Source organism: Corvus kubaryi, unplaced genomic scaffold (genome assembly GCF_017639235.1).
Source record: "Corvus kubaryi isolate FWS band 111438036 unplaced genomic scaffold, C.kubaryi_AGA036_p1.0 71, whole genome shotgun sequence".
In the NCBI taxonomy this organism is placed as follows: domain Eukaryota; kingdom Metazoa; phylum Chordata; class Aves; order Passeriformes; family Corvidae; genus Corvus; species Corvus kubaryi.
The window spans coordinates 1,083,831-1,096,201 of record NW_024582059.1 but is presented as its reverse complement, the minus strand read 5'-3'; the positions used below and the strand labels follow the sequence as shown (position 1 = coordinate 1,096,201).

General features: G+C 39.8%; 1 protein-coding gene across 4 annotated transcripts in view; it reads right to left on the bottom strand.

Annotated features, from left to right (window-relative positions):
* The window catches only part of BANK1 (B cell scaffold protein with ankyrin repeats 1), a 136,519-nt gene that overhangs the window by 25,086 nt on the left and 99,062 nt on the right, over positions 1-12,371 (bottom strand). For all 4 annotated transcript variants that reach the window (XM_042049870.1, XM_042049872.1, XM_042049871.1 and 1 more), the window contains exon 9: positions 277-373. In XM_042049870.1, coding sequence (XP_041905804.1) covers positions 277-373 — 97 coding nt within the window. The remainder of the gene's footprint in view (positions 1-276; positions 374-12,371) is intronic.

Here is a 12,371-nt window from a genome sequence, read left to right as displayed (position 1 = left end):
CAGCAGTTTTCTAGGTTCAGAGTGGAGCTCACAAATTTCCAGAGTTTAAAAGGAGGGGTGGTTGCACTGAGGTCTGTCTTACTGAGCAATGACTTTATTATTCCAACTGGATCCCTCAACTGCCTTCTCCTCTTAGGATATCTGCCCTTCCTGGAAGTTGTAGTAACATGAGGAAATCGAAAGGGTTAGAATAACTTGCCCTCTCTGCCCATAAAACTCACTCATTTAATGCAGCGCATACCAGTAGCAACAAAGCTGTCTAACAACATGACTTACCCATGGCTGGTGGAGTTTCTGAGCCTAACGTAACCTCGTAAGTGTTGCTGTCTTCTGCTTCCTCCTTGCAATTAGTGAAATCACTTGGTGCATAATTCTAGAAAGAAAAATAAAGGAGAGTATTTGTTTTAGTGGCATCATCTCCTGCCTTCACATTTTGCTGTTGATATAATACACAACATCCTGCTAGGAGGAAAGTGAAGACAGAAACATCATGCTTTTGCAACGATGTCGTGGTATACATACTGCAGACAAAAGGAATGCATACATCTGGATACATTACAAGGACACAAGGTTCTGACATGGAATACCAAGTTTGCACAGCAAGCATTGAAGCTCATGGATCTTCCCCTAGCACTTTGCTGGGCTGTCCAGACAGTTCCCAACTCTGCTCCCAACTGTGAAGCAGTCATAGATGATGAGAAAGATCAGCAACAGAAAAACACGAAGTCCAGGGGGCATGACTGAAGAGCTCAAGGGTGCACACTGTGCAAGAAATCTCTGGGGAGCTCATTACAAGCAGTGGTTTGTACCAAAAGCCATGTGTGCTCTGAAAAGCCAGAAATGGGACTGCAAAGCATGTTTGGAGTTCTACCTCAGTGACCAAATGTGGCAGAGTGGTGTTTTGTTCCTCTAGAAAGCTGTTATGTTCACACAGCGCTATGCAAAATTAGCCCAAGGAGGGTCAGAACAATCAGTTCTCTAAAACAGTATCAGTGTATTTCCTCAAGCAGAAGAGGTACAAACTTCTGCTCACCCACAGCAGCTAAAAGCAAACCTGTAACACAACTACAGACAGTTCTGCTGTCTAGAATATTGAACACACATTTATTAATTGCTGATTTTCAGTAACAACTGGAATTTCAAAGAGTGTCAGGTTTTTTTAAAGAAACCCAGCAGGACCTTGATTCCCACGTAAGTGTGATACAAAACTATCCTCCAAAGACACAAGGGAGCCCTCAATAATTAAACAGGAGTTTTGAATCACAAAATGTTAACTCCGGGAGTTTGAATACACCAACTCCAAAGCAGGTAGGGAAACAGCATAGTCCATATATCATCCAGACTGCAAGATTAATTACAAGCAGAATAGTGGACAGTGAAGTCAAGAGGAAGAACTGATAAGCAGTTACACCCTTCTGCATGGCACAGAAACTGATTCTCAGGAGCTCATGCTGTACTCTCAAGAAGTTTGTTCCTAGTATCCTGCTGCCTCCTGGCACCCACAGCCACTGCCTCAGGGACAGAGTTCTCACTGCATGAAAGAGGAAAATATACTGAGAAATAGCAGGTTTTTCTGGGGAACTGAGAATACCTCCTTTCCCTGCTGCTGCTGTACACAGCTATCTCCGGAATACCAGTCTGAAGACAGTGCAGCCACCAGACTGTCGAACAGGTGCCTCCCTGGCCTGCTTTGCTTTGCTGCTTTACAAATACACTTGGATCTCTACACAGCTACACTTGCCTCCAACAACAGAGGATTAATCTCTGCCTTCTGTGCTAATGTGCGCATCAGTGAGAGAAACTTGTTTTTCTCAAACTTCCCTATTATTTCTGTAGTTCCTTTTATGCTTCACAGGAACAGGATACCTCTTATAAACTCCGAAGTTAAAGCTTTTCAGAATATTTATCTTCAGAAGATTTAGGCCTGCATGTGCTAAATGTAAGTGTACATTGTGGGAGTAAAAAAAGGACTTTGATATGTTTCCTGTGAAGAGAAGATGTGCGTAGAAGAAATCAAGCAAGGAGAGCTCCAGATATATTAAGTTCTCCTGCTATGACACTGGAGTACCACACCCAGGAAATTCTTTCAAGGTGTCCACTTTTATCTTTGTGAATGTAAAGTACTCATGGCTATGCAGTTGGTAGAACGAGGTCAAAAGGATAAGCAGAAGAAACAAATGGCACTTTCTGAATTTCTTCTTTGACATAGGTATTTCTCAGCTGTAGGAAACCTGGTGACTCACAAGAAAACAATAGAATAGATATGATTAGTATGCATCTTTGAAACTTCAATGTTTCAGAAGACTGAAGGTCAGCTGTTCTGCTAGTTTATAGCTGCTCCACTGATAATGCTGAGTCGTAGGGAATTCAGGATGCAATTCAGAAGTTTAGCCCCTGACTACACTTTCTAAAAGACTCCTGGACCTGCGAGACACAGAAAAGCTGAACAGATGGAAACAGTCTTTAACTAAGTATGTTTACACTAGAAAAAAATTCTGTATAATGAATAAATTATTGACAGAAGTCTCCTCTGACACTGGGCATGATGACACTGTGCAGCTAAAAATCGTGCAGTGTCTCCCAAGGCAGTGGAAAGTGTCCTTATTTAAGAATGCAAAACAACATAACTAAATTGGAATAGTGCCACGACTCAGCTTGCAAACCTTGCCATGATGCCCTGAATGAATGCCCATTGCTTTTTAGGTTTGAAGTGTCTTTTATATGGGCTGGGTCATGTAACTTGAATGCAGTAGCATAGCTGCTTCCAAGTTGTTTGAGCCTGTTTGGCTGAAAATGGGTCTTTGATTTACTCTAGAGATTTCTTATGGATGTAAAGCCACTTTCCAAAGGAAGAACTAGCTTACCTGGAAACCAGCATTACAAAAACAAAACAAAAAAGAAGTAAAAAAATTTGTTGCTGTCAGCATAAAACTGCTCGCAACAGAATATGGAAAAGGCCTCTCTGAATGTTTGAAACCAGTTTACGACTTAGCAAAGTAATTTCCTTACCTCAGGATACAACAGGAATGCTGGCATGCATTGAAAGTCCTCTGAGAGACTGAAAATGCTTCAAGTCCTAAGATTTTTAAATGCCACCTCTCAAAGTCAAAAGGTAGATACCTAATTTTCTTTCACTGCTGTATTTTAACTGTCTTGATTAACTGACTTTCAAAAAGGTAAAGTTTTTTAATAACTTCAAAGCTGTTCCTCTTATACAAAGCCTGAACTGATTTATCTCAGTTCCTTACTCAGGAATTCATTAGCAAAATTATTACAACCATCTTGTCAGCGTTTTTTACAATGCTCTTCTGAAGAGTCATCTTTTAAAGGCACATTTTGGAAAGATCTGCTCCTTGTTAAACTGAGACAGAGCCATCCGCTCTGGCAAGAGCTGACACCATTGAAATTAGGTGCATTTAACCTTATTGGATAGTGAGGAGTGAAGCATTAAAGAACGCAGAGGAATCTAACCCAACAGTGATATTGTATCAAGTTATGGCAAGAGTGAGAAGAATCTGGACATTAGCACTTCATTTATAAACAGTTACTAATAGGTAAACATATCAATCACAGCTCACATTAGCCTTTATGTAAAAGATATAAATGGCTACATCTAAAGTATATCCATACCTTATATTTCTATAAACCAAGTAGGAACTTCTGATTTGTTTAGGGCAATTTGATCTTCTGGATTCTAGGGCATTTCCAGCTGCCTGTTGGATAGAATTCAGGCTTGCTAGCAGACATCCCAAAAATACTCTCCAGTCCCACTAAGGCCTGTTCTTTCAAGGCTGAGACAAATCTGGTTGCCTGATTTGTTTCTAACATGTCACCACAACATTCCTTCTTATTCCACTCCCAACATTCAAAGTTTGCAGTTCTGCCAAGATGCATTGTTCATGAGTCTGCCTCCTGCTACTCTGTAGCTCAGCATTTCAGAGCAGAGGACAACCATGGCATGGCTGTCTTACAGGCACAGCCTTAGGCATCTGCTTCTGGCTATTAAGCAACAAGATAACATTGCCAGTCACCAGAAAACACCAATTTCTACCACGTGACTTCCCTGAGATGCACCAGTCTGAAAGACTCCAGCAGCTGCCCTCTCCCTCTGCTCATTTGAAGCCCTGATCCTCCTGGGATTTTGAGAAACAAGTTGTCAAATGCTGGTTAAAGCTACCACAGTCTATATGGGCTTGCTAGAAAGGCTACAAGAGCATGGAGAGCCCAGATTCAAGCACAGCAGCGCTTTTAAAATTATCTGATATCAACTAAGCAGGTACGTGGATGTCTTAAGTCTTTGGAGTCAGGGCATCCTAAAGAAAGTAAGTATTTTCTCTAAATATCATTAGAGAAGAAAACCAAGAGAAGATGGTCTCATTTGCGCTTTTTCTTTCAGTATCTTTTGTTTCTTTTTTCTCTTCAGTGCAGATCTCAATGAGGCAAACAGTCCTTTCTGAAAAGTAAAATCAACAGCTTTGAAAACCTCGGAGTTGATGTGAACTGCAAACACTTCAAAATTTCATGTAACTGTATTGGAGTGTGCCCACTCATAAATCACTACAATGCATCATGGACTTGGAAAGAACTTGAAAAATCTTTCTATTATTTAAATTGCTAATAGGGTACTGAATAGTACAAGAACCAGGATGACACTAATGAATAAGCCTTTCCATTTTCACAATGAATCGTTGAAAAATACCCATATAAAACCATTTCTTATTACTTCTGATAGCTGCCTTTCATTTTGTGCCTTGGTCTTTCTCACAGTATTCTTAAGCGTCTGTGCTACAATTCTGTCCTGACCTTAGTAACTTGATACAGCTTCTACTTCCTATGGACTTACTCTCCTACTTGGGGACGTTCTCTTGCTACTCTTTCAACCTTTCCCTCACAATGAGGTAACCATGCACTTGGATATGCTTTTTTAAAAAAAAAATTGCTGCTATTATGTTGTTATTTTTCATTCCTGTCATAGAAACTGGATACAATAACATATCTTAGATCGCTCTCACCAAGATTACCCTCAGTGATTTCCTCTGCTTTGTTTACACAGAAAAGAGCCCTCTAGACGTTTCCTTTGCTTAAAATGTCAAAACCTTATCAATGCATTTAAAAACTTGTTGGATAATGTCTCCTGCTGTATTCCTTTCCAGGCAGATGCTGGTGACCTGGATCTCAGAGAAAGCCTACGTGCTGGTACACAAACACACTGAAAATGTCCTCTCACCCGGAGTGAATTTAAGCACAGAAGAAAACAGGATGTAAACAGGGTAAGTAATTTCAGGACCTCAAGACAGAAGAAACTGTTTTCCTTGGCTGGATGTTTCCCCCACTTCTTTGTCACAGGCGTACCAGATTTGCTTTCTCATGTTTCTGCTTTCAGAGAAACTGGACTGAAACATAGCAGTTGGATTTTTTTTTCCCAGCCCCAGGTGATTTCCTTGTACCGCTCCTCAGACCTGCCAGCACTGTCTGCTTAGACTCTCGGTGCAGCAACTGAAGCAAAAGGGAAATATTTCCATTTGGCATCCATCCTCACAGTTTTTGCTCTTTTTGTCTCACCCTCACTGTGGTGTAGCCTACACTATGCCCATTATCACTGCCCTGCCAGAGCTTTCCAGAATGCAAAGGTGAGAACTAGTATACCATAGGAAATATTTTCCATTTGCATTCTCAGATCTTCATGAAAAGCAAACAGACAATTTGGCAAACACTTCCCTTTCATTCAGTTCCAACTGCATCCCTGAGCCTTAGTGACCAGCCATTCTAGTTATAAAAATTTTTCTAACTCTCAAGTCTGCATTAATTACTAATATTCACATATTCTACAATGTAAAATATTCATCAAAGTACTGGAAGTGTTTAAGTATTTATGACTCATTTTTCCCAGGGTTCTGTATGAGCACCTGGAGAAATGACTGAAAAAGTGAGCTTCATAAAATTGATTGCATGCATGAGGACAGCTCCAACATTGTTGTTCATTAGCTTTATTAATGTCAAACACCTTTACTACCCCATTAGCTTGCTTGATAACTCAGGCTTGCAAAAAACCATGAGAAAACCCAGACTTCTCTGGGTTATGAGGGCAATGAAACATTCAGTATAGTGTTATAATCCAAGACAAAAACCAACCTGGTTGTAAAGCTGGGCAGGTGGAAGAACAGTGGTGGAAAGAAGTTTCGCTGCACATGTTCTGCCATTCAATGCTGAAAAAGACAGCACTGTGGGCTGTTTAAAGTTTAAAGCAGTGTGGGCTGCACAGCCCAGGGGCTGAATCAAGCCCTTCAAATACTTGAACTCGACCTCCTGACCTAAGCCAGACTTGTCTTAGAAAAAGCCAAGAACAGCATATATTATCCTTCCAGCCAAAACTGCTACTGCCTTCTGCTTGCTTCCCATGTGTCAGAGCAAGCTGATGTGCAATGCACTCTGCCCTCTCAGGGAGCATGGCCAGGCCAGCCCCGTGTACTCCAGGCTGCTGCCCAAGCTGGGCCCCCAGCTTTGTTCTCTGCTTCACCACAGGTGAGAACACAGAGCCTCAGCCCCACACCATGTCTCACACTCATGCACATCTCAGGCTGTGCCCAGGAGCTGCACATGCAGCATGGCTGAGCCAGAGAGATCAGCACATCCAACTCCCAGAAATGAGTTAGAAGACCCTTCCCTGCTCTAAATGTTTACAGGAAAAGTGCAAGGACATCAAAAGTCCCTGGGATTTTTCTCACTGATGCCTTTCCACACTATGTTTTCCACTATTTCCCTTCAGTTTATTGTGCCTTATTGAGGCCTTGCAATATCAATACCAGATGACAGAACCCTCAGTGTCACTAACATCCATTAGCCAGCTGGGCAAGAGGCAACTGACCTAAACCTGTGTGTGCCACACAAGTTAGACCACAAAAAGAACAGGTATTTAACATCGGTAACTATTTTTGAATAAATCTGCTCATTTGAGGAACAAAAGGCAATGACTGGTCTGTTACTCAGAATGACTTCTCAGAGTAGCAAGCAATCATAATTTATTGCAAACCCCTCATGCCTTCCTCACTCAGCTGCTTACACCATGTGGCTTTCTGTTAGATGTCTGGGCATAATAAACACAGCAGTGTTGTTGAATCTTAAATATATATGACCCCTACCTCCATTATGCTTTTAACATACATCCATTATGCCTTTAACTTCCAACAGTTTTAAGTGTTCAAGGTCAGGATGGACAGGGCTTCAAGCAACATAATCTAGTGGAAGATGTTCCTGCCTGTGGCAGGTGGGGTGGCCTAGATGATCTTTAAAATTCCCTCTTGACCCTCTGATTCTACCTGAGCAGGACACAAGATTTTTGAATCCTTCAAAGGCATGTTCCTGCTGTGTAAAACTGCAGCATTATCATTCCCAGAGCACAGATTTATTTTTTGGGGTCATAGGTGTGTGCATAATTGCTTCACTTATCTGTATGGATTTCAGTTTAACACTACTTTTTTCATGTTAATTCAAATCAAGAGTATCACATGATCTGGTGGACAAGCATACTTCTCTGGTGATTACACTAATCCTAACAAATTAGAACATAAAAACCTCATACAGAATAAGGTACAAAACCAAGCAAGGACACAGAATGACAGTAAAAATAATACTGTGACATTCACAGTAATTTGTAAAATTTACTCTGCATAAAATTTCTCAGACATCTCAACTGGTACCATGTTTTCTGCAATACCAAAAGATAACAAAATGTTAGAGTTCCCATTCCAATATGCTAAAGGTACATAAAATGCACATAACTACTAAAGATAGATTACATAGAATAAATGAGAAATTAAATGCTCCACTGCCAAAATCTAATGATTTTGTGATCAGTCTGGAGCAAATGTATGACTGAAACAAGCGATTCATACTATATTAAGAAACTAAACAAATTAAAACATCAATGAATACCCAACTTTGGGCTCAGAGATTTTAATAACAGCAAAAAGGAATTGTTTCATTTGAAATAATCTACAGTAATCTTAAGTAATTTAATTCTGGGTGCGCTTATTAAACCATTTCATTTGCATGTCTGCTTTAACTTCATTACAAGCAGATTTACTGCACTGCATATCAGCCAGTATCCCTGAACTGGTCCCTACTTGCAGAATTATTTTGTGTCATTTCACACTTACTTTGTATGCTTGTCTATCAAATCACAGCAAACTTGCTGCAACTTTTTTTAACTCCTGCTTTTCACTGAGTTTCTGAAAAAAAAAAGCCTTCTCTCTGTAGAAATTCACAGCCACTGGGAAACAAATATACAAAAAAGACCCAAAGTAAGTAAAGGTTTGGTGTGTTGATAACTGTTCATTTATTATTATACAGCCTTCATGACTATGGCTGTGAGAGAGAAACAAAAAGAGACTTCTAATCACACAACTAAATTTACTGGTATATACAAAAATATGTTTTTTAAAACCACATTTCTGCAGTCTCCATTTGAAGAACTTGTGCTCAGTTTCCCTCTTCTGAGCATTTATGCTGTTCTCTAATCTAGCTACTGAGTATCAAGGGATTTTTCTTCTGAACATTCAAAAATAAAATTTCTCCTCAGACTCATTTTAGCTCATTTCTCCTTTAATGACAATTCTTGTTACTTCACTTATCACACACCCACACAATTTTTTGAAAGACTTTCAAATCTTGTAGAGTACTGATTCTGCTGAACAAAATATCCACTGCTGTTTGACAGGCTGTGTAATCATTGCAAACTCCACAAAAGCACTAAAGCACTCCCATCTCTCATACAGGTTAATTTTTTTCAATCTACCAGGGTAAGAATTTTTTCTTGCTTTTCTGATTTTTTTTTCTGGGCAAGGCAATAACCATTCTCCAGAGAGCTTCTCTTTCACTTGACTGTGATTACACTGTTTGAACTTTCAGTTCAGTAGTTACTAAATTACCACTCCCTCAGCAGATCAAGCAGTAGCAGAGAAGAATCACACAATCATTTAGGTTGGAAAAGATCTCCAAGATCATCAAGTCCAGCCACAAACCTAACACTGCCAAGTCCCAATAGGCCTTGTCCCTACGTGGGGTGGGAGCTTGCAGGACCAAAACCTGAACCAGCTCCACTCCTTTGCCAAGCCAGCACCTGCTGACCATCCGTCTCTGTTGAACTACACAGTTATTAATTTTCCCTCCCACTTATTTCTTTAATGCCTGGGAGATTTTGCTTAACATTTGCTGAGATCAGTTCATTAAAATACTAATTTCAAGCAGCAATTATCTGCTGGTGAGCACTGCTGGTGGAACCAGCGGTAGCACTGATACACACTCAGCTGCAGGAGAGTTCACAGATGCTCAGGTCCCTGGAAGTGGAAGAGAATGTTGAAGATTCATTAAGTGACTGACAGATAGGAAATACAACAGAATTTTACATCTCATACCTTTGTATTTCTGCTTTTGTTTCCCCTAGATAGCACATATAAAAGCTTTTTTTTTTTTGAAATCCAAAACAAGAAAAAATCATTGGCTCTGAAAATCTCTTTGATTCTCTTAGCAAATTATATAAGCAGGTAAGAATTTTGCCTTTGTAAAGCATAATTACGTTTTAGATGACCACAGTATCATCTAGGGGTGTGAAATGTTTAAAATACTGCAGAGTAAATAACAGCTAGACAGAAACACACCTGAAAGGGTAATGAGCTAATGGAAGAGCAGCACTTGTGGAAAGCTTAAGATTAAGCATTAGCTGTTCTGTTGTGCTAAGTAAGAAGAGAAAACAAATGGCATTTAGCAAGGATTTGGGCTCCTGAAAGAATCAGTGACTCTATCTGGAAGGAAAGGAAGAGGATGCAGAAGGCACTGAGTAAATGCATTAAACGTGCCCACAGCCCAGGCAACTTTCAACCCCTTTTCATGTAATGAGGAAAACATGGTCTGGCTGAGGAAAAGAACCCTCAGTCTTTCAGCACTGTTTGTTTCAAAGCCCTGTGCTCCAGATTACTGACAAGGATGCCATGGGCTGGAGTCTAAGATAGTTGCATAAATGGTACTGGCAGAACATTTGGGATCTATCACTGGTCTCAGGCTCTCTAGCATCAATACATCATTCCTCATTTTCTACCCTATACTCTATGTATACACTGCAGAGTGCTACCCTAACATATAAGCAGCTGCTGTATTTTGCATGAGAACTACCTTTTAGATGCCAAGAGTCATGGTATTGTTTGCCATTTGAACTCACGTAAAAGAAATTTCTAAGCTCTTTGGTGACTTCTGAGATTCAGATCTTCTGCTCTGGATCTTGGTAAATTCTCAGAAATTTTTCTTCTTTTACAGAAACTAGCAGGAGTTTTGCTCTATCTAGGCAACTTTAAAAAATATATTGAGTTAAAGAAGAATAGGATAAAGTGTATAAATTTGTGAAATACCATGGTATTTCTAGAATATGTTCCACATACATGTGCTAACAACTGTCAGACTTTTCAGATACAGGTTTTTATATTCAGGTTCTTAAAATCTTTGCATTCCTAAACAATAGCTAAGCTAAAGTATTAGAAAAGCAGTTGAAATAGCAGCTATTACCTGTACTGCATTTAACTATGTCTATTAAAAAACTACTATTCTAATGGCTGTGCATATACTCACCAGCAAAAATTATCTAGGGAAATACTTCTGTGGGAAAACCCTGCTGCAGTATGTGGTAACATCAGGCACTTTGTAATAAATAAAAGGGGGAAGAACGTAAAAGACAATTTTCCCTCTGAAACAGGTATCATGTAAATGACACCCCTAGTCAATCAGATAAACAATTAACCTCTGTAGAATTTTGTTTTCAAATCCAAATAAGGTCCTTCTCTTATTTTTGCTTGACTTGAAATGGATCTAAACTTGGTGCATGTAGTGCTTTCAGATTCACCTACTATAAATTTGCTGCTAGTACTATGGCCATTCTGCATTATTCTTTTAGTTCAGGTACATCTTGCAACGTATGAACTGAAGGATGGTGATACTGTAGTTTAAGAAAGCAAATGAGAAGGTGAAGTTTCTGGCAGAACCTATCTCCTCTCTTCCTAAAATAGTGATGATAATTTTTTCATTCTGTAAGCAAGTTTCAGGACTTGGTAACAGCTGGCAAACTACTTTGAGACCTCTGGACCTCAATTTAAGCAAAAGCCCTTCTCTCTCTCCCAAAAAGACAATCTATGCATTTGGTCAGAGACCTCCACACTACTGTGTTCAGACAAATAATTTCATTTTAAGGTGCTTTGCTGGTTTCACATATTTCAGTGACAGCTGGTTTTATTTGATGGCTGTATATTTACTACTTTCAAATTGTATCCATTGTCTCAGAAATACATCCTGCATTTACAAAAAACAGCTAACAGAGACAAAAAGTCCAGTCTAATTTGGGTCCATTCTGCATAGAGCACACAAGCAATATGAAATTCATGTTCCTGGCTTCTACAAGCCCTCTGAAAATCCAGACCCCCAAACAGAGGAAAGAAGGTAGCAGTAGAGAAAAAGAATGCCAAGCTTATTTTTAAAAAGCCAAACCAAAGTACTTGCAACTCAGCAAACACAAATTCTGTTCAATAATCTGTTATGTAATATAAAGTCACATTGTATTTCACCTGAATATTTCCACTGCAGAATCACAGAATGGACGGAGTTGAAAGAGACCTTAAAGATCATCCCCCTTGCTGTGGGCAGGGACACCTTCTACTAGATCAGGTTGCTCATAGCCCCATCCAACCTGGCCTTGAACACTTCCAGGGATGCAGAATCCATAACTTCTCTGGGCAACCTGTGCCAGTGCCTCACCACCCTCACAGTAAAGAATTTGTTCCTAATATCTAATCTGATCCTATCCTATTTCAGTTTCAAGGCATTTCTCCTTGTCCTGTCCCTACATGCTCTTGTAAAAAGTCTCTCTCCATCTTTCTTGTAGGCTCCCTTCAGGCACTGGAAGGCCATAATTAGGCCATCCTAAAGCCTTCTCTTTTCAAGGCTGAACAATCCCAATTCTCAAGCCTTTTTTCATAGGAGAGGTGCTCCATTCCTCTAACCATCTTGATGGCTATGAAGAGAAATTCCTGATTTTTGAGCAAAAAATTATACAACATGAAAAGTGAGTTAACAGAAGATGCTACTGAAAGAAACAGAGGTTTATTTGCCTTAATTTTATATGGTAATTCTCTCTGAAATACTCCCATATCTTAAGAAAATACCTAGCCCTCTTAGCTTTGTTTGCCTAGTGAACAGTAGCAGACCTACAGGGAGCAGTCAGTCACCTGTTCTTTCAGAGTCTTTCTGAGAGCAGATCTATGTGATTTGTACCTGGGATCACACATACTTGTGAAACCTGCTGTGGAATGGGGTCCCTGCCCCTAGACAAGACC